The 22,817-nt window shown below is 41.7% G+C and overlaps 1 protein-coding gene across 6 annotated transcripts in view; it reads left to right on the top strand.

Annotated features, from left to right (window-relative positions):
- Window positions 1–22,817, top strand: part of DMD (dystrophin) — a 1,854,428-nt gene that overhangs the window by 1,732,173 nt on the left and 99,438 nt on the right. For all 6 annotated transcript variants that reach the window (XM_031673322.2, XM_072956638.1, XM_072956635.1 and 3 more), the window contains one exon: window positions 14,684–14,758. In XM_031673322.2, coding sequence (XP_031529182.2) covers window positions 14,684–14,758 — 75 coding nt within the window. The remainder of the gene's footprint in view (window positions 1–14,683; window positions 14,759–22,817) is intronic.

Below are 22,817 nucleotides of genomic sequence, written 5' to 3'. Positions count from 1 at the left end.
TCTGGGAAATTTTGGTTTTGTTTTTTTTTTTTCAGATTTAATGTGAATGTGTCTGATACTGGTCTGGGTTAAAGAAATTCATGGTCTCTGTTCAAATTGAGAGCAAATGGGAGCCCTTAAGCCGAAAGAGTAGTTTCAAAGTCCCACTTAGAATGAGCCTTTGTATTTCGTTCCCTGGCTCCGTTAGAGAAAGGATGCTGCGATGAGGGGGTAAGTGTTCTTACTACAATCAAATAAAATAGTCAATAAAAGAAGATGGGGCAACATAACAGGAAAATGATGCTTCTGGTTCCTGTGCCTGTTTAAGAGAGTTCCTCAGCTACTCTATTCATCTATCTGAAGCACCCCTTCTATCCAGGGAAGAGGGGAAAAAAAGAGAAAGATTTAGCTTCCGGTCCTTGTCCTTCTAACTGACTAGGGAACCCAGGACAAGTTACTAAAAACTTCCTGGTCCTTAGCTTTCTCATTTGGAAAATGAAGAGTTAAGATGGGAGAGTTCTAGTTCTAAGATGCTATATCATTTTTTTATTTTATAAAAATTATTTTTTTAAAAAATTCCCCAAAGAATACTCATAAGGAGTAGGTATAGATAAACTAAAGCTACCTGAAGAATTTAATTCCTGGTTGCCCAGTAACCGTTAAATCCCTCAGCAGTCAGGCAAGAACCACATTCCTGCCTTGAGACAAGATTTAGTGTTTTCTGAACTTACCCTTGAGCTGTGTTCCAAAAGTTTATTTGTAAGTTAGTTGCTTACAACTTGGAATAAAATGGTATAAATGGTAGTTAGGTCCCCAAGTCACAGAATCTAATTTAACCCTCCGAGTGCCTGATGCACTGCACAGTGTGGATAGAATGCAGCTCTTGTTTCTATGGGAACAGAATGCTTTTGGGGTAGAAACTCGCATTGCTGGGGTTTATTTCTCCACTCTTGACGCTTCTCTGGACAAGAAGAACTGGACATTTAATCATAAGTTGGTCTAGTCGCCTTCCTGGTCACTCTACCACCCCGTTGACCTCTCAGCTTCCCTCTCTCTGGTCCTTATTTTCCTTTGTATGAAGGGTTCTGTGATCTCTTGTCATCCCTGCCCCACGCTCTGTTCCCTGTCCTGCATCCTGGTCCTTCTGAGAGTACTGCCCATCACCTTCATGCTGATTAGGATTAAAACACACCGGGCAAGCAAAGACCCGTGTCTCCTGTAACAGAGGGGTGAGGAAGGCCATCCAGCACTTTGCGTGTCAGAAAGATTTGGCTTTAAATCCAGGCTCTGAGATGCAACCTTAGGGAAATTACTAAACATCTCTTAGCCCCGTTTTACTGATCTTTAATGAGGTTGGTAGCGTGGCGCTCAGGGCATTGTGAGGACTGGCTGGCATCAGCTGCATCAGCATCTGCCTCTAGGCACTCTGTGAATGTCAGCGCTCCTCCTCCTGTCGGCCGCCACTTCTCTGTTTCTCCTAGACTCTACAGGGGATACTTGAGTACAAAAAGGGCTGAAGTAAGAGGCACCTACGTTTTTTTAAAGGCTGCTTTAAACTTGTTCCCAGGTACTTTTGTCCAGGAGTCAAAGGAGAATAAAGGCTGGGTCAGATACAATTTAAGCTGAGATAAGAGGAGAAACAAAGAGGTAGAGAAGGGGGAATGGTTCCTGCCTGCTGTGCAGTAGGAGTCAATAAAAAAGGGATGGGAGGAGCCTGGACATTACTACTGAAAGGGGAAAGGGGGGCTCTTACTTGTGTGACTTCAGGGCCGTCTATTAGATGTGCAGAGGGACTCAGGGTCTGCCTAATTCTTGCACTGAACCCTCAGACAGGTCAGGTGAGAGAGGACATGCTTTGTATCAAGGAGCTTCCAAGTGCATCAGTTTTGAGGAGATAAAGAAGAGTCTTCTCCCACTAACGTGAAAATTTCATTTTTCGACTCAAATGTATTGTCTAGACACGGAGACGGTGAATGTGGATCTATCCCTAAGGCATCCTTTCTTATTCAAAGCAACACAGTCTGTGTCAGGGGACAAGGCAGTCCATTATCTAATGAAAAGCTTCTGCCACTGATTAATTTTATAACAGCTGCAGCTACGTGATTGGTCTTTTTTTTAAAGAATGATTTACATATTAGCATCTTTATCAGGATCCTATCACTAGCATCTAGTCTCCAGAAAAAGTAACACTTAAGTAACACATAAAACTGAAAACAAATTATTCTCTGCCACATGCTTCCTTTTTATAAACATCGTAGTATAATGAGGCTTCTGGATGCTTGGGCAGTTCTAGTCATAGTTCCTATTCCCCTCCCCAACTAGAGTGTACAAAACACAGGAACAAGCAAATTTTACTGTGTTCCTAGCCACTTAAATGTCTGTGTACTATCTTGGACCAATTATTTATGCCTAAGGGTTTCACAGATTATCTTCTTCCACCTCTCAGATAACAATGACAATAATAAAAACCCAAACAATTTATTTTCCCTAGTAAGATTAAACAGTGAGTAGCAACCTAAGGCAGGAAACGTTACCAAAAAAGTGTTTTGCAAAAGGTTAATTCGGTTTTTTTTCCATACTGATTAAGGTCAGATTTCCACTGCTGTTCATTTTGGCATCTGTTTTATTCACAGTGGTATTGAGGGGTGGGGAGGGAATGTGGCCCAGAGAAATGAGACACAGACAGAGGATGCAAGTCATTTTCAGTCAGAACCTAAAACTTACATCATCAGATAAAAGAGAAACTACCAAATATTCATCTGAGTTTTAAGACTTTTGAATAGTTGAAAGTTACCAAAGCTTAACATTTTTAAAATAACAATAAGAGAAGAGCGATAAACAAGGGAAGATATGAACATGTCTAGAGAGTTAATGACAAATTAGCAACTTGTAAGTGTTCATATATACATAGACATTCATTTCCAGAGGAATAGCTGATATGTTTAGAAATTCTAATCCTCATATCTGGGCGGAATCAGACTTGTGATAGTCCCATTTAAAACAAAAGTCTAGTTAGATGCTCTGCAGATCTGTGTATGTCTAGAAGAGTGTCTTAGCCATATAAACTCTCAATTTTCGCATTGTTTTAAACATTCAATGACCTGTCAAGCTGTCCTGTATCAGTGGCACCACCTGGGAGCCAGAATGGGGAATTCTGTGATCCAGGATCTCTTTCCAGCTTAGTTCCTCACCCCAAGGAGGATTGCAAGGGAAGGGCGGTGGTCTCTCTTTAGTATTCTGCATTGTGTTGCTGATAGTTTGATTAATGCTGTCAGTTAGAAATACATTTGCTGCAAGTAACAAAACATCTGAGCAGCTTTATTTTAACCACATAGGGGTTGATGTTTTCTGTATAACAAGAAGGCTGGGGACAGTAGAGGGCTAAGGAAGAGTTCAGTGATGCCATCAGAGATCTGGACCTCTGTCTGTTCGGGTATATTATCTTTAGTGAGGGACCTTTGGCTTCGTGGGTCCTTGTTGACTGCTGCCGCAGAGGCAGGAAGAGGGGGAACCCTTCCCTGCAGATATCTTCTCCAGCCTTGACCAGAACCACGTCTGCATGGCTGCCCCTGGCTGGATTAGAGAAACTGAGATCTTCTGAAGTTTGTAGTAGTTAAAGACCAGGCAGAAAGACCTTGAAAATGAGTGTTGAGCGAACCAACCTACAGAATCTGCCACAATTAAATATGGCTGAGTCATCTTTTTAGATTACAGACTTTCTTTCCAGACCACCTTTGTTCTTTCTCCATTTATTCCAACTCCTTTGTGTCTTGGGAAAGTCTTGATATCTTCGTTACGTGTGTTTCAAAAAAGAAGCCCAAGCTCAGGCCACAAGGAGTAAGCAAGAGGATTACTCCAGTGATTCACCCCGAACAGTGGGAAGTGATATTATCTGAAGAAAAGTCAGATGTGGAATTCATGCAGGAAAACGGATGTGAGGTGTGAGGAGGGCCGTGTCCCAGGTCGTCTCGGGGCAGTTGAGCCCCTGGGACATGCCCCACCAAGGGTGGATCCTTGGCTTTGCGCAGGAAAGAATTTAAGTGCGAGCCACAGTTGAGTAAAGGTAGATTTATTTAGAGAGATACAGACTGCATAGAGGGTAAGGCAAGAGAAAGGCAAGGAAAGAGGTGTGGGAATTGGGTGCTCAGGTTAAAGTAAAAGTGGGTACACACTCCATAGACAGAGTCTCCAAATACGAGGGAGCAGGGGGAAAAGGGCCACTAGGCATGGTGTTGCCAGTTTTTCTGGGCTCCGTAGCTTCACACTTCTACAGGTGGGACAGTTCCAACTGCCCTGGGGAACGGGCTGGGACTCCCAGGCATTGGGCCACCGCCCATTCTTTGGCCTTTCGCGATTGGCCGTGGGGCTGTCATGGCGCCCGCAGGCGTGTTATTTATCAGGCTGTTACAGTGAGCAGATAATGAAGCTCAAGTCAAACCTCCTACCAACTTAATCCTCAAGGCCAACTGGGAGTTGAATCTTCCACCATTTTGGTGTTAAATTGCTGTCATTCCTTGAGTGGCTGTGCCCTGCCCCCTTCCCTCCTGTCTCAGAATCTGTGTCACCAACAGCTTAAACCTGATAAAAATAGGGAAGTTCCTTTCCAAATCTCATTCAATTCATACCATTTATTGAGCATCAACAGTTATTGCCCTCAGGTGACAGTGGTACTAAACAGGACACAATCTTTCCAGAAGTCTCCTTTCCCTCTTCTCATCTTTTCTTCCTCCAGTACAAGAATGAAAGATAAAGCTACTTCTCTTTAGTTAGAGCATTCACTTGTGTCAGTATTGCTATAGATTTTGTTTTTGTTTTTGTAGTATATTGAGTATTGAAAGTAATCTTAAACAAGGGCTTGTGGGCTAATTTAGAAATTAATCGCTGTGTCATAAATAACATAGCTCATACGCAAATTTTTCAGTTCCATTAACCTTAAAAATATTCGTTGGAATAGTCTATGTCATGTTGGAAACTACTTTTTGTGGCTGATACATAAAAATACATGGCTGTCTCTTTGCAGCGTTATGTTTCTGTCTGTACAGAAGCATGCTCACATAACCAGCGTCTCCTATGTGTATATTGCTTGGCACATCACACACACCCAGGAAATACATAGTGATTTTAAATGTGAGTGAGTAATTTATCTTTTTGTTTTCCCCAGTATTTTAGAACCAAGGATCTTTAACCCCCGAGCTTAGTAGACAGGCACACAGTGGGTGCTTATATAAATGGTAATTGATGATTTTAAAATGTGTAAGTTGTTGTCACTTCCTGAAATACAGTAGGTATCCTAATGAGCGGTTTTGGTTCTGTCTTCCCATCCATGCTTGTACTGGAAAAGTAAGTGTGTATTGAGGCGGTATTTTTGGTGGCACAGTCATTTAGTTTGAATGCATTAATAAAAGGTGGAGTCCAAAGAATTAATAGCTGGAAATTTTTGGAAAACCCAGTAAGAAATGTTTCCACAGAGTAATCTTGAGTGAAAGCCAGGTAACAGCTAGTTATTGGAGAACTCGACAGCAGAAGGTTTGCCGTACACATGAAAAAGAGGGTGGAAGTCGATTTCTTGGAAGAATAAGGAGTGGTCTGACTGAGGCAGGACTTAAGAAGAAATGCCTCCTGGGCCCGGAACTAGTAATTTAAATGACTGAAGGTGGCTGGGTGGGAACTGGGGCAACCTGAAAAGCTTCTGCTAGGGCTGAATGGGCCTCAACTTTCCCTATTGTCATGCAAGAATGTGCGTCTCTAGGTTGTTCCAGAGCAGCCAGACACGGGAGAGCTCCAGATTTTTAACTATTGGCAAATCATTTAACAATTTTAAACACCATTACGTGAGCCAAAACCAACCAACCAAACAAAAACAAAAAACAGGTCTGCAGACTCAGTTCAGCTAGTTTGTGACTTCTGTTCTGTGGTCACTGGAGAAATAATTGAAAGAGACTTTTCAGAGAATGACCATATGTTGAAATCTTAGAAGATACGAGTGGAGAACTAAGCGAGCTGAGGTGAGGCCAGGGTGGGAATGTTAGAGTTTAGGGAAATCTGGTTGAGGCGTTCTAAAACTGGAAACAAACAGAAATGAGGCTAACATTAAAGGAAATGACGAAATTTATTGCTGTTTATTTTTATCGTTAAAGTAAATTTGCCACAAATTCCACAACCGGGAGAAAGGATGGTAGATTTGAAATAAGTAGTATCAACCACATTACCAAAAAAGTACGTTTTTCCAGCCCCCCACAAATAAGGCACAGAATTTTTTAAAACGTTCGTGAATTTAGATATATGAAAAACTGTACAAAGGTATAAAAATTATGTCACATTTGGTAATTTTCAAATGTCTCACCTTTATTAGAAAGAGTAAAATTTAATTAAACTGTCTCTGTCCTAGAGAATCTGGGATGTGTGTTCATTTATGAAGCGAGAGTGGAAAGATTGGTTAGTTAATGAAGTTTAAAAGAGAGTTGGAGACTGGGATAACTTTATAAGTTTGTATAGTTCTGGTAGTTTTGTCATTTAGTTGAGTTGTCCATGTTAGGACTGAGGAAGTGACCGAAGGTTCTGAGTCAGAGGAAGGCGATAATATTGTTCATCCCAGAAATGAGATTGGACTGTGTGACTGTAGTCTCTGGTCAAGGAGGAGGCTGGCAGGAAAAGAGCCTTGGCTTGATCTGGTGTGCTTACAGCTGGAGCAGGAAGAAGGTAAGATGACATGGACCGCTGGTGAGAGATTGAGGATCGGTTTAGAGACCTGGCTGATTGAAGTTCCTTCTGCTGATAAGGATGGCAAATAAGGAAGTGCTTAGGTAGAAGAACTTTTTAATGAGTTGACTGAACAAGAAAAGGCAGAATATGGAATTCAGGAGGTAGGGAACGAAGTTAAGGATTCACATCTTTTAAGGGGGCTGACATGGCACGCACGTGATCCCTCAGATTTCAGTGCCTTACTTCAGTCCCAAGATTAGTTACTCCTGGTGCCCCCATGTCGGATGTGGCTTCTCCTGAGATTAAACCTCCAGCCTTTCATCAGGGTGAAGCGGCAGGTGGCTAGGGTAGGATGCTTGGCTGCGTGGGGTAGGAGACAAGATACTGAGGGCTCTGAAGACTTCTAGCCACTCCCTGCATTCTCAGCCACCACGTTACAGCCCTCAGAAGAACCCGAGGCCTCTAATTTCTGAGACCTCTTGGTTCCTAAATAGGTGTGCCTCTTGTAAGTGCCCCCACCCTACCCCCAGCCGCCCCTTCTGCCCCTCCCATTAATTTAGACTTGGGATTTCTCTCCTAAATCGGCTACCGGCAGGTCATCTTCCAAGCTTCCAAGGTATTGGAGCTCTAATCTATTGTCATCTCCTCTCCAATTTTGTCTCTTTTCTTTTAGGTAGATGTCATTTTTAATTCTTTTTCTATCATCCTGGTAGTTTCAGAAATAAGGACTCTGTTCCATGTGCCATGTTTAACTGGAAGTCCCAAGACATAAATCCTTAACGTGACATTCAGGGCCCTACAGTGGGCCTCCCCCTGCCTACCTGGTGGGCCTTGTCTGGGGCCATTCTTTCTCTTTGCTCTGAAACTTGAGATATATGGACCCTCTTAGGATTCTTAATGGCCCACAGTCTTCTCTGCTTCAGAGCCTTTTTTGAACGTGCTGACCTTTCATCTTGCTGTGCTCTTCCTGTTCCTCACCTGGCTAACTCTCATTACCCCTCAGATCTTTGCTTAAATGTCACTTTCTCAGAGAGGCCCTCCTGGCTGGTGTTGCCCTACGCACACACTGTCAGTAAGCATTGAAAGGATAGATGGAAGGATTATGGCTAGATGGATGTCTTTATTTATTTATTTATTTATTTGAGTAACATTGATTTATAATATTGTATGTTTCATATGTACAGCATTATATTTCTACTTCCATATACCCTACAGTGTGCTCACCACCAAAACTTTCATTTCCATCCCTCCCCATACAGTTGATCGTCTTTATCCAATTCACCTTTCCCCACTTCCCCTCTGGTGACCACGACTGTGTTCTCTGTATCTGTATGTTTGTTTTTATTTGGTCCATGTCTTTAAAACTATAAACCAGGTTTGCTTAAATAGTCTTTTAAAATCATTATTTTATATATATTAATTGGTGGGCAAGATTTTGAGAATTAAGGTCCAAATCCTTTCTGATTTGAAGCTCAAGTAAAAAGAAACATGATGCAACAGTGTCCACATGAATCAGTTCTCCATTATCTAGGGGAGAATTCAGGCCACAGAAGTGATAGTTAAGATACACAGCCCCCCCACCTCCAAAAAACCCCCCAAATTTTACATTGGCCATTTGTTACAGAAGCTGCTTTCTCAACAAACCTTTTACCAGAGCAGCGAACAAGGAGCAAAGCTAATTTGAATTTCAGCTCTTCCAGGAGAACAGTGTTGCTAAGAAGTAGTGAGATGGTGCTGAGGAAGGCCAAGCAAGAGGAGGGAGCCAGAAAGGCCTTGAACAACCCACAGTCAGGATTTTGTATTCTCTTTTATTTCACAGTTGAACTTCCCAGGTTTTTTTATTTTTTATTTTTGGTTTGGTTTGTTTCTCTCTTTCACAATTCTGCGTTTGCACACTGGTGCTACCCTGGATGCTTTATTGCCTCTTTTCATTTTTTAGAAGAATTCTAGAGGGAAACTGGTGGCAAATAGGAAAATGCCATTTCACATCTGGAAACATAACTTGATAGTAATTATAAATTCACAGACCAGCTTTCTGTACTTCATACAAGTATGAATGTGTAATTCCTATTTATCTCTGTGTAGATTTATTTTTTTTTCCATTTGAGTAAAGCTCAGTGTTGATGGTGAGGTTTTAATGAGTTTAGATTTTTTAAAAGGACTCAAATATATCTAAAAAATTATACACCAAGTGTAATCTGTACCTCTTCTGTCTCGGCGAATTCCATAAAGATATGTTCCAGAAATCCTCCTTGTTCTTGAAGTGTTCTTGAAGAGGTCCCAGTAATTCTACATTGCACTCTAAAACTTCTGAAGCTTGTAGATCTTGGCTTCATTTGCCTACAAGCCAGACTTGGTTTAAATTACTCAGTTTATCTCAAGCCTCATTAAGACTTGTCCATGGTTCTTGTCTGTTCTAGTGAGTTTGAGCTGGCAAGAATAATACTTGTCGTGAGAAAAGTCCATTAGAATGCTGTAGGAAGTGTGAGATGAGGAATCAGAGCTATATTTTATTTTAAAATCTACCGCCTTCATATAATAGAAGGGGTGGAGAGGGAGACTGCCTTGTTTTGGCTTCTGTGGAAAATTTGGAAAACCTACTAAAATATGCATGCAGTAGTAGTTTAATTCACATTGTATGCCGAGCACCGAAGTTGGAACTGTACCAAAAAAATCATACTTCCTCTCAATTTTATTTTTCACTCCTGATCACCTGAGTGATTTGAATTACATTTCTGCTGGGAAATAGAGTTGGTAGGAGGAAACAGAGCACAACACCAATTTTTCTGTTGGAATCATCTTTGGCCAGCCAGCTCTTTCCACTCATTATGTTTATGGGGTCATTGTCATTCTTTCTACCTAGTAGATAAACATACTGAAACTTTGGGCCTTTCCAAAAAGTGCCCACAAGCCATTGGAAAGCTGAACCAAAATACTCCTTGTTTTAAGTTCTAGACCTCAGCTCAGTCATAGGTAGCAGGATTTTTGAAGTACGATTAAAAGGCAGAGACCACCTGTAAAATTGAAATGAAGGGGCTTAGTGTTGTATTTGTATAGTATTTTCCAAATTTTCCCATGACTTTAAAACGCTGAGATGTTCTTCACTCTTCTTGCAAGAGCATGTCCAACAATGTGTAGACTTGTGACTCGAACTTGATCGGTCATTCCTCTTTTCTCGTGCATTTGACACCTCCCACCACTCTCTTCCACAGGATGAACGTAAAAATCATGCCCCAGAAATATTTACCAAAGTCAAGGCAAAGTCATAGGCTAAAGAAAAGAACAACAAAACCTATTGTTTCGTGCCTCAAAAAAAGCCAAATGGACCATCACTTCAGTAGCTGGTGATTCAACTTAAAAGGATAGATGCTATAATATTTGGCCTGTTCCTTGAGTTTCTGAATTTCTCTATTTTTAGTATAGAACCAGCCTTGGGTAAAATAATTCAAGTCAAGAAGAGGAATGCACGGTTCAGCATTTTTATCCTTCTGAAGTGTGCTTCCTACCAGCTGCCATGAAAACATTGTGTAACTCGTTTCTTGGATAGTCTCACGCCTCTTGAGTTCCGGTTGTGAGAGCGAGTGAGCTCATCACAGCTTGCGCCACAGTCCTGGAAAGGCAGCTCCCAGGGAAAGTGGGGGCTGGCCTCCCACGGGGGATGGGGATGGGGAACTTGAAGCTTTATTCCGCCTGCATACTTGAGCTACAAGATCAGCTCCAGCCTCAGCCCGGGACAGTGTCACATTGTCCGCAGCTGTACCGCATCTTGAGGTTTCAGTGTGCATCCTACACATTTTCACAAGGCGGAGACTTATCTCTTCCAGCTGTACGCCAGAGGGAGTGGTGCTGCTGACTCCTAGCAACACATGCAGACTCAAACAACACAGATGGTTAACTCTCTTGAGTAAGACTTTTAGGGCACCAGAACTCCATGTCAATGCACTGATGGTTACTGGATATAAATTTGTATAGCTTCTGTTGCCTTATGATGAAGACTAGACATTTTCCCTGCTACTTTCTTTTGGTGTTCCTGAATCACTCTTTGATAATTGGTTGGACTGTGGTGCATAGAAAACTGGCAGAAGGCTTGTTCTCTGCGGCGTGTTGTTGGGGGCCGGAGTGAAGTATGCTTGAAAGGGTGTCAGCATGGATTAACACAAGGCAGAACATGCCATAGTTAGAAGGATTTGGAAGGGAAGGAAAGTCTGAACTGCTCTAGGGAAGCTGAGAGCACTGCTAGAGCAGGAATGTTCTAGATGCTTGTCTCTGATAGTATTCTACTGTGAACCACACCCTGAAAGAATCGGATTACCCTTGCCTCTCCTAGCTCCTGGAATTTGCCAATTCTTAATAGAAACTGTGAGGATTGGCTGGAGCTTCTGACCTCATTTAGACCATTTGTTCTAAATTCTGAATAGATCCAGGAAAATCAGAAAGCAGAGTGGATGCTTTTAGATTCTTTTAATTTATTGAATATCTTTTATTGGTGTTCATCATAAATAACAGATCCATAGATATATCTCAGGGGTGACTTTTTGATCTAATTGACTATAAATACAGTCATTAAATCACCTGAAAGCCCACAAAATGGAATGTAGAAAGACAGAAAAACAGAAGAATACAGGTCTTTATACAGAGTTTATACTTGAACTTTAACAACATGGAACAAGAAACTGTATTAAAATGTACAATTAAAGACTCAATTGTACTTCAAGGTACATATGAATCACCTGGGGATCTTATTAAACTGTTGAGTCTGACTCATAGATCTGGATGGGACCTGAAATTCTGCATTCCTAACAGGCTCCAAAGAGATGCTCATGCTGTTGGTCCTCACATCATACTTTGGGTAAAAAGAGCCCATCCAGGTTCTCTTGGGTAGGTGTTGGTAGCCACCTATGGCTAGACCTAGGTGAAGGCTGTCTTCTTATCTGCATCTTGGCTGCCAGTTTATAGTGAAGGCAAATCTCAGAACAAGCTCTGTCACATAGGAACACTTATTAGCCGCAGAGCATAAAACAATTTTAAAGCCTTTGCCAAACACGCAATGAAGTCACAGCTCTGCCTTTCGGAGTGCTTGGTGGGAGAGCCTCACTACCCACGCCTGCCACAGTCCTTGACACAGTGCTTCTCAAAGTGTGGTCCCTGGATCAGCAGCATTGGCACTACCTAAGACTTCAAAGAGATGCAGATTCTTAGGTTCTCCCAGACCTACAGAATGAGAACATCTGGGCATGGGGCATGGGAATCTGTATTTTTAACTGGCCCTCCCCGTGATTCTGATGTAACCTCAAGCTGGAAAACCACTGCTAGCGCAGTAGGAGTCCTGTCAACCATCTGATTGGAATCAAGCAACCAAGAATCCAATGAAGCACAGCTGGATATTTTGGAGTCCAGCCTGGGGCACCATTTCTAAAGGCGGAGGGCCTGCTAGATTCTTCTCACACCCGGTTAATGTAAGGGCAGGGAATGCTTCTGAACCCCTTTCAACAGCCCTTGTATTCTGTAAACCACTAATATCATTAACGCAAGCTCATCTAACATAAATTAGGATACTAAGTGTATTAATAGGATTGTGTGTGTAACAAGAGCTAAATATAGCTGGGGCACTTACAGTGGCGGCCTCTGGAGTGAGGCTTTTTGATTAATTGCTAGCCAGCCACCCCTGGAGTGTGCTTTCCTGATTGAGACAGCTAACCGCCTCTCCAGCATAGCTCAGGCTCACACACACATACATCCCACTGTAATGTCCCTGTGATGGTTTTTTTTTTTTTTAATTCTTAAAATTGACTTTATTAAAGCATACTTCAAATACAACAAAATGTACTCATTTTAAGTGTACAGTTTGAGTTTTGATAAAAGTATACACTCCACTAACCTCCACACCAATCAAGGTACATAAAACATTTCAATCACGCAAAAAATACCCTTGTGTTCTTTTTGCTCAGTTACCCACCCCCTTCCTGTTCCTGGGTACCATCTATTTGCCTTCTGTCAGTACAGGTGAGGCTTACCTGTTCTAGAATTTCATGCACATGGAATCAAACAGTATTTATTTACTCTGTGTCTGGCTACTTTTACCCAGGTTAATATTTTTCAGATTAGTTCACATTGTTGCAATAATAGTAGTTCCTTTTTATTGCAAACTAGTATCCAATTGTATGACTATACCACAATTTGTTTATTCATTCTATTGTTTTCTTTCTAGTTTTTTGGCTAACATGGATTAAAGCTACTATGGGCATTCATGTACATATCTTTTTGTGGCCATGTTTTTATTGCTTTATCTAGGGATAGAATATTTGGGTCATAAGATAGATATATGTTTAATTTCATGAGAAATCGCTAGCCTGGTTTTCCAAACTAGTCGTATTATTTTAAATTCCTGCCAGCATTGTGAGCGTTCTGCCTGCTCCCCATCCTCACCAACATTTAGTATTGTCAGTCTTTTTCTTTCTTACATTGAATATTTTGAAGTAAAGCACATTGTTTTTCTTTCCCCTAATTTCAATTTAAGGTTTTATATTTGGTCTCTGCAGAGGCCATCAATCTAATTATGTTGACCCAAGTGATTGGATATCGATTAAATTGTTTCCCTTTCCTCCAATTAGAATTGGTTTGGTGGGTGCCATTTGATTATGGCAGTCAGTCATGTTTGCCAGCGTATTTTTTCTCTTTTTCATGCTTTTCGTTTATTCATTCAGTCTGTCAGTCAGTCCCTGAGCTCTGTCAGATCTGCTTTATCAGAGAGCGGTCATATGTTACATCACTGGGAAACACGACAGAAGTAGGCAACAGTGTGCTTGTCTTTTTGGAGCTGGATTTATGAAAGATAAATACACAGAAATGCTAGAAAAGAAATATAGCTCGGTGTATATCAAGGCTTGCACAAAATTGAGTAAGGGCAGAATCTGAATATAGATTCCAGTTTGGTGAGGTGAGCCAGCTGACAGTGGAAACCACTGTAGCAGGAATTGTTGAGTTATTAATCTGTGTGGAATATTAGAAAGATTGTACCTTAGAATATGAAGCTAAATGTTTATTTTAATCCCAATTTTATTTATTTAAATTTTTTTTAGAATAGCAGTACCTTTTTTAATACAGAATATTTGTACAGAAACAAATATTCATTCTGAGACGGATTTGCAACTTCTCTCATTGACGTCTAGTATTATTTTTGTATATTTAGCTTGCATCCAAATTTTTGATCAGCAAGAATTTCCAGTTAGTAAATGTGTGTGTGCACACATGTGAGTTTGTGAACTTCTTTTTAAGCCAGCCGTCTTTTATCCTCTTTGCTGAATTAGTTTATTTTTAAATAAATGCAAAATAGTAAAATGGAAGGAATCTGTGGAATCAGGTAGACCTAAAACTGAGATGAGGGTTAACTGTGCCAGCAATATTTTAAAATACATCTCACACACACAGACACGCACATGTGTTGGGTAAGAAATATTCACAGTGCTAACAGTGCATATCTTTGAGTAATGGGATTATGGATGATTTGTTTACTTGGTTTGATATTTTCCTTTAATTTCTAAGGTTTCCGGTGAACACATAAAATTTTCATAATCAGAAAAATCGTTAATATTGTTACTTGATTGTTCACTGAGTTCTCATAGCTATTTCATTGATATATTCCTTGTTCTCTTTAATCTTGTTTACCAAAGATTTGCTGTAGTCGAACCAAGGTTACAGCCTAGGGGAAAAAAAAAATCCCTGTCCTTCTTTTCCCCCTTGGGAACGAGGACTACATGGGCGCCCTGCAGGCTGTGCCACCATTGTCCTGCACAGAACCAGCCTTCCTGATTGTCCAAGAGCAAAAAGACGTTCTTTTTTCTTTCCCCACACTGACAGCATTTCACCTTCTAAAACGTGGGGCATGTACAAGAGGTTTTTTTCCCCTAGCCCTTTGTTGTTGTTATTGGCCGATCATTGGGAGTTTATCTGTGCTTTGTGATGAAATAACAAATGATCTTTGTTTTCCCCCTTTTTTCTTCAGCTGACCTGAATAATGTCAGGTTCTCGGCTTATAGGACTGCCATGAAACTCCGAAGACTGCAGAAGGCCCTTTGCTGTAAGTATTAACCAGTGCTTGGAAATACTTGACAGTTACTCTTCGCTTACAAAAAAGGGGTTGGGGGTATTTGCATTTGGAGAGGGGAGAAATAGCTCTTACAAGTCCAGTTGTAGCATACGATTAATTTTTTATATATATTTTTATTGAAGTGTGATCAGTTTACAATGTTGTGTCAGTTTCTGGTGTACAGCGCAGTACTTCAGTCATATAGGAACATAGATGTATTCGTTTTCATATTCTTTTTCACCAGAAGTTACTACAAGATATTGAATATGGTTCCCTGTGCTATACAGTATAAACTTGTTTATTTATTTTATATATATTAGTATCTGCAAATCTCGAAATTAGAATTCATTTTTTAAGAAGTATCTTTAGCTTAAAAGATAAAAGTGGGCTTAAAAGTAAATCAAAAGTAAAGATATTTGTTTGAGACAATTCTGGGAGAAATTTAGTTGTGAAGGGGAGCAAGGAGGGTTGGTAGTTAGCTGGAAGGGGCTGAGGAGTTAGTGGAGTGTACATGCATATAGGTTGAGAGACACTTGAGTCTATGTAAACGGATATGAAAAGGAGAGAGGACAAAGTTGAAATTGTTGGCTCAAGAGGAGATAATAAAAAAATACGAGTTTTCAGAGGCTAGGAGAAGGTAATCTAAGAGAATGAAGGGACACCCCTCTTCCTCTGTGATGAGTGGGGCTGAGGAACGATCTGGGCAGGGCCAGGTAACTAAGGAGACCTGGTGGGAGAAAGGAGGGAGAGGGCTCTGTTTTCTGTGTGAAGGTGGAGCAGAGTTCCTGTGCTGCAGTTCACAGCAGAAGATGATCAAGTTAAGGTTGGGCTTACCTTTGTGGAGGAGAGCGCTAACCCGAGAAGCAGCGTTATGGACCCCAGAGTCTGCTGAGTGATCGCAGCACCAGTCCACAGGGATATTTCTCCGGGCATCCTCAACAGTCAGGAGCTGGATGGTTGTCTCTCAGGTGGGCGGAGGCCAGCTGGGCAAGAGAAGTGAGGATTTGGATAAAAGAGTGCTTAACTGGTTCAAGCGCTGTCTGTCAAGTCCGTGTTGGGGAGGAGCAGCTATGAATGCAGGTGGAAGCTGGTAATGAGACGGTGGAGGGATCAGGAGGCTGACTGTTCAGGGAGGTAGAGGAAGAGGTTGTGTGGAAGCGCCTGGAAGGCCGAGAAGTTGTGGTCAGAGAGCAGCAGAGACAAGCATTATTTCAGAAGTGGAGTAGTTCAGCTGGTTAGGTCTAGGATATGCTCATTGGAGTGGGTGGCAGAGGTGGACTAGATGTGAATTTCCATGGAGATGAAATAGGAAGTTAAGGAACCAAGAGGCTAGAGTGATGCACGAGTCATCCTTGCCAATGTTGAAATCACCCAGAATTGGGGGCCAGAACTGAGGAAGAGCAGAGGGCTGTGAACGCTGGCTGCCAAGTCATCAGGAATAGAGGCATCTGACCAGGGGGTCTGCAGAGTCCAGCAGTAAGATAATCGAGGAGTGTTGCTGGTGTGTGGTTTTTTACCTGGAGATGGAGAAGAAATGGCCTGGAAGTGAAATGACTTGGAAAGAGAGAGTAGGCTCTTCCTCTTTATCTTGGTCTCTCCAGTGCTTAGCACAAAGCCCGGCACAGAGAAGGGCTTAATATGTTTTCATGGAATGGATGCATGAATGAGAGTAAATTAGGCTTCCATTTCCTTGTAGCTTATAGTCTTAAGCTATCATTTTTCAGCTGTGTAGCTCCCAAGCCTAAGTGGTTTTTAAAGGGCTCCCCAGGCCTAGAATTTACTTGGGGACCTCTTAATGTACCAGAGCTGGAAAGAGGCAATTTGAGGTGGGGTCGAGTCAGAGGGCTGGATGGAGAAAGTCTTCTGCCTCTTTTTCTTCTTCTGTACCTGCCGCATCCTAGGCGTGCTGCTGCCTTCCACTGATACAGGGGCAGTTATGAAGTGGTTACTGTAACGGGCTGTAGTGTACAGTCCTGTGAGGTTCAGAAGAGATAATCAGCTGTTCTGGGTTCTATTATGAAAAAGCCTCAAAGCAGACTAGATTGAAAAACCCTTTCCATAATGATTCTCTGACCTTGGGTTTAGGCATTATTCAGTTCTCCTTTTAAAAACTGTTTCTATTCACATATGCGTCTCATTGTGTATTATTTCAATTTATGTAACAGTTTCCAATAAGTGTTGGGAAAACAGGGGAATTTGATATTATAAAAAATTTTGGCCATCGGCAGTTATAACCTGGTTATAAAGTTAAGCTCTGAATGTGGAATGTAGAATTTCCTTTTAAACAGATTTGAAATTCTCAGCATTTCGTTTCTAAACATGACTCTTTTCTCATATATGAAAAAAATATTTCTCATATTTGAAAGGTTTAGGCACAGCAAAATTAGGGTATATTTATCTAAATTAAGTACTAGAGTCTCAAGAACGGTAGAAGGGTTCCACATGTAGTATGAATATAGAGTTCACCCATCCTTTTATTATTGAAAACATGCCTGGTCACATTACTTAACTGTTCAGTAGATGATTTCAGCATTTCCTCTTAATTTTAGATTTGCTTAGGTTTATCTCCCAGCCTTTTCGTCATTCTATGCCTACAAAGCCACGATAAAGAGCTATTGTCTGTGGTACAGGCAAACAAAACTTGTCCTGGCCAGCTTTTCCAACTGAAGGTCGCTTCCGCTAACTATTACTATAATGAAAATTAATGATGTTATCTCAGTGATTTCCTGATGCCAGTGAAGAGTTTGAATTACAGATGCCTTAGAAAATACACAGTGCTACCGCCATTAAGCACTTGGTCTTATTTTTTTTTTCACATATCAAAGCTTCAGTATTGCAGAAACCTGAATACCTCACTTTTCTCTACTATAGAGAATTTACTATTTAAGTCTAGAGCATCACCATTGGCCTGTAATGTCCCCAGTTTGTAAGCGGTTTAATGTTGCATGACTCCATACTGCCTTTCAAGGCATTGTGAATGAAAATTAAACTCCACAGAAAGACAGAGACAAAGAGAAAATCTGGGTAAGAAGGATTTATAAGCTGGTTCATGTGGCTGAGACCCCACTGACAGTTGTGAAGAAGATAATCTTAGCTTTTTATTTCTCCTTCTCTAGTTCCGATGACAGCCTATAGGTTTGTGGCTTCTAAAATTAAAAACATAGCCAACATCTAAGAGCAGAAATAAAAATGCGCTTAACAAAGCACATGTATTTAGTTTATTAGTGTGGGGTGCGTTGGAGAGAGCCCAAACCATAGGGCTAAATATACTGCAGTTGATAAATGTGACACATATTCTGCAAACAAGAAATAGAACTATTTGCTTCTGTTCAGCAGCTAAATCACCAAGTGGAGAGATTTTGTACAGCCTAGAGTGAGTTGTCTGAATAGAGGCACAACAGCCAGGCTCATCCTTACTGCGAGAAACCAGGTTTAAAAAGGTGCTCCCTTCTTGGTAAATGCACCTCACCTTTTGAGAGGGCACTTAAAGGTGGCATTACATAGGGCTTGGCTGCTAAAGGAGACTCACAGGACTCAGGATAACATGGCTTGCAAATGTAGTCTCTTGCAGGAGAAGGTACAATAGGGCAGCAGCATTAAAGTCAGGCTCTGCGGGCTACCTCACAGCAAGGGGACCCGAGAGGCCAGTGCAATTATTTTGCCCCTTCCTCACAAAAACCTCCTTCTCCCGTATACCATATATTATTCCTCACATAGGTTGGAGGCCAGGTCTCTGTTATTTCAGAATTCAAAATACGTTGAGGACAGAGCCAGACAAATTTCTCTGCTTACGTGATTTGACAGATGTTGGTACCCAAAGAGAGGGGTCCCATAATAGGATCTCTCCACCTCCCAGGGGAAGCACTGTAGTCCTGCTTAAAATGTAGCTGATACCCACGAGTTGCACACTGAGGGAAAGAAGGGTTGGTCTCAGTCATGTTGCTGGAGCTGTTAGGGAGCACTTGGTAGGTTCCACTTTCCGCTTATCATTGGTTCCGTTTCTTGGCGCCGTCCTTATCTTTCCTCCTGGAATTGGATTCCACGTGTTCTTTTTGCGCTAGGAGGTCTTTTCCGTCAGTTTCTCTTTTCTCATTCAAAGCAAATTCTTCCTGGCCAGGTAGTCCTCACCCAGCTCCTAATTCCCCTAAGGTTCTTTTATTTCAAGTGGTCCCACGCTCTTTGGTCCAGCGGACATGTTGTTGCTATTGTGTGTACTAGCATCTTTACTATAAGTAGGAAATAAAATTGAGATACAAAAATGTGGAGTCTCCCAGGCTAACATCATATGAATATTAGTCACTTCTGAATGAACTGGTTTGGGTATGCCACAGAAATTTCTATAACCATCCATGTCCAATTTCTGGCTTTTGACCTTAGGCCAATGACAACATAAACTCGCTCTGTTGAGGACACAGAGACAAGTGCACCTGACCACAGTTACAGGGTGACAATTAACCGGATCAGTGGCCATGGGTTTTGTGTTTCTTGAGCAGAGGACCTCATGAATATTAAGTATTCATGTGTATTGAGCATATCCTGGATAATTAGTGCCTCTTGCACATTTGGTATACAATATACTTGTCGTACTCAGGTGCCTCTGGAATGATAGGTATCTCTTGGTCCTTCAGTCCCTTTCTATCCCTTCCTATGTTTAACATTAGCTTGCCATTCTTACCATTTATACACAGCACATCTCATAAATTCTGTCCATGTCAAACTTCTATGCTCAAAACATCTTAAAAGGTTTCACCTATGATTTACAGACTACAGACTACTTGATCATTTAAAATGGAATTGAAAACGCTGAAAAGTAAATGCATGTTGTAACAACCATATTAGCGACTTAATCCAGACTTTTATGTGGAAACTTTAATACAAAGAAAACAGGTGTAAACAATAAATCTGAATGTCTGAGTGACAAAAAAATTGTTTTGCTTTTCAATCTCAGAGAATTAGGCCCACCAAATTAAATTTAATTTTTTCTCAGTGATCCAAACATCCCAATTGTCCTGCCAGTGATTTGTAGCTTTCCTCACACTAACAAAACAGTATGTTTTTTTTTTACACAGAATGTTATGACAGATGAGGCATATAGCATGTAAACTTGCTGTTAACATACCCAATACCTTTTGTAATCCTTCATCATCACTGCTAATGACCACACACTGTTCATTCAAATTAGTATACATCAGTGTTCTCCAGATATGACTGGGTAAATATTCCCACAGGGTACTTTCCAACACAGGTGCTTAATAACAGATATACCCTGTGAAACAAGCACCAAAAGACATAACCACTTTAATATTGCTTCATGGAGTCATGGTCACAGTCAGAACTCCCATCTCTTCACCCAGTGTGTTTGATAGATTGGCCAGCTGTCCTGCTCACTTCTTGGCTCTTTAAAAGGGCATCTGAGTCATAGCTAAGGGAGCATTTTATTCTCTTATTTTGAGCCTCTTTCTAGGCACCAGCATTATGTTAGATTTTCCCTTTTTAACACCCATTTGGTGGCTTTCTTCCCTTCAGTAACAATCTTATCTTTCTTCCTTACTGTTAAATTTTAATCCAAACTTTCTCCCTCAACACAAAGTATGTCCCCTGGGTTCAGCCACTGGACTAGTCCATGTTTAGCTGATAGCAAGACAAGACCTGCCTGGGCGCCCCCTTCAGTCTTGTCCCAATCTCTGATAAGAGGTCACATTGGTTCCATACAGAAAAATGGAGTTATCCTGTCCACTAGGCAACAAAACATTTGTGACACTGAGCCCCAATTAGGCAAGGTGTGGGGAAGGGGGAGTCCATTCCATCAATCCCTGCGGAATTCTTGCACTTACCTTCCAACTGAGAGCCATACTGTGTTTGAGAATGTTACCAGCCTTTGATTAATTGTAGCCCTAGTCCAGGGACCACTAGTATGGCATGGAAAAAGAAAGTTGTGGCGAAATAGGAACACCGGTAAGTTCCCCACTTGAATTCTCTTTTTCAGCCTAATTGGTCTCACAGGTGCAGCCCATTTAGCAAAGGAGCTAGTTGCCCAGGTTCCTTTGCTTGGAACTCCACCTGCAGGCCAGAGAGGGTGACGCTCAATGGAAGGAGATTCTGAACTTAAATTTGAGTTTTTGCTCTGCAACCAAGGAATTGAATTTTTAGCAGACTTACCATCAGCTTGCTGTCCTCTTAAAATCCATTCTTTTAGCCCCTAGAGTTTAGGTTCCACCATTTCCAGATTCCATCAGAAAGTTTCAAAGCCTGTGCTACTTCAAACCAACGGTAGGTTGGCAGCCAGCATCAATGGTTCGTTTCCATCCCTTTTATCAGAATCATCTGTTTTCCTTTTCAAATAATGCCTTGCCCATATTTTCAGCTAAGAATGAATTTGGGTCTTCTAAACAATCTCAAGTCTGGCACTAATTGCTCTGGGGTGTGACACTTAAGCTCAACAGCTGATGAGGACTCACAGAACTCAAATGACAGTCCTTACAAGTCTACAGTTTACTACTGTAGAAAGGAAAAGCTTACGGTATACCAGCAACATTAAAATAAGAATATGCATCACAACCACAGGCTGCCTCCCAGCAGAGGGTCTGGAGAGGCCAAGTACAAGCTCCAAGCACCCCCTCTCTATCAGGACCATACCAGGGTGCAGTTTCTCTTTTAGATCAAGAACCACCAAGGTGAGCACACACCACTTTAGAAACCAGGGAGCACGAATGGAAGTCTCAGCCAGGATTGCTTACAGCCTGCTGGTAACCTGGGCATATTCTTCCTAAGTAGCCAGTCCCAAACCCAGTGGCTTCCATGGTCCTCACTGAGACCAGGTAAAAATGGCCAGTGTTACTGGCTAGCAGTAAACAATTGTGATAACCTGTAACCCATGGCTACCCATCAACACAATGAGTCACTTCTTTTCATTGCTTTGATCAAGGCTTTCCATTGTGTAGCTGTTTTGGCAAAACATCTCATGCCAGCTTCAGAGCCTCTGGAATTAACCCTCACAGCAAAGATAGCTGCATCAAAGTGCATTGACTTTGTTGGTGGGCAAAGATTTGCTTGGAAAGTGCTTCAGCCTGATGTGTAAGCTGCCTGTAGGATGATGTTATACCCACAGCAGCCTCCTCTTCCCACAGACACCTGCTGCCTGGGCAGAAAAGTCAGCAGACACATAGCAGTTATCCCACCATTACCCACCTACCCCTGTCTCTGTACTAATTAGCTTACAGAACTGTTTATACGTTAACACGGAGTATCCAGGTTGACTAATGGGATGAGCCCGAGGCTTTGTGGGCACCATCGGACTTACTCTAAACAACTTTTTGCTGCTGCTTTTTTCTCCCAGTATTATCACTAGGAGAGAAGGTCGAGTGGTTTTCTTTTTCTCTAAAGGACTCCTGCCACCCACCTTTCTGCTTTTCAGCGTGTACCTCCATGTGTCCCGCCGTAATACCGAGAGCAAGTCTCTGCCTTCCCGGTCTCAGTTTTCCCAGCTGCAAAATTATTCTAAATGTGCTTTCTGGTTCTCACTAGGATTCTGTAAAAGGCAAGAAAAAAAAAAAAAAACCTGCCACAGCTCCTCACTTCTGGTATGTGTAGAAAGGATAGAATTAGCATTTGAACCTAGAATGTTGAGAGGCTCACCGGGCACAACCAGCAACTTGGGTACCACTAATGGGATCCTGTGCTTGACACCCCCACCCCCACCCCACTTCACCCCGTCTCCTTCATGTTCTGCTTTTCCTGCACAGCAACGGGGGTCCTGGAAAGCTGGTCATTTTTCTCTAGTCCCCACCCTCTCGTACCCCCACAGCCCCGATGCATGAGGGGTAGGTACCACCCAGTGGTCCCTGTTCTTCAGTGGCTTCAAAACCTACAGCATCCTCTACTGTCAAAATAACCTTTGAAGAGAGGGTATATTAGAACATACTCAGGTTTTTATATAGCTTTAAAATATATTCCCTAGTGAGTACACTCAAGGAGATACATTTTTCCTCTAATGGAAATTCCTAGCTTGAGGTAAAAGGATCATTTTACGAAATTGTGTCTGCTGGTTGCT

Source organism: Vicugna pacos, chromosome X (genome assembly GCF_048564905.1).
Source record: "Vicugna pacos chromosome X, VicPac4, whole genome shotgun sequence".
Classification (NCBI taxonomy): domain Eukaryota; kingdom Metazoa; phylum Chordata; class Mammalia; order Artiodactyla; family Camelidae; genus Vicugna; species Vicugna pacos.
The sequence above is the reverse complement of the archived record's forward strand: the minus strand, read 5'-3'. Positions and strand labels throughout refer to the sequence as shown.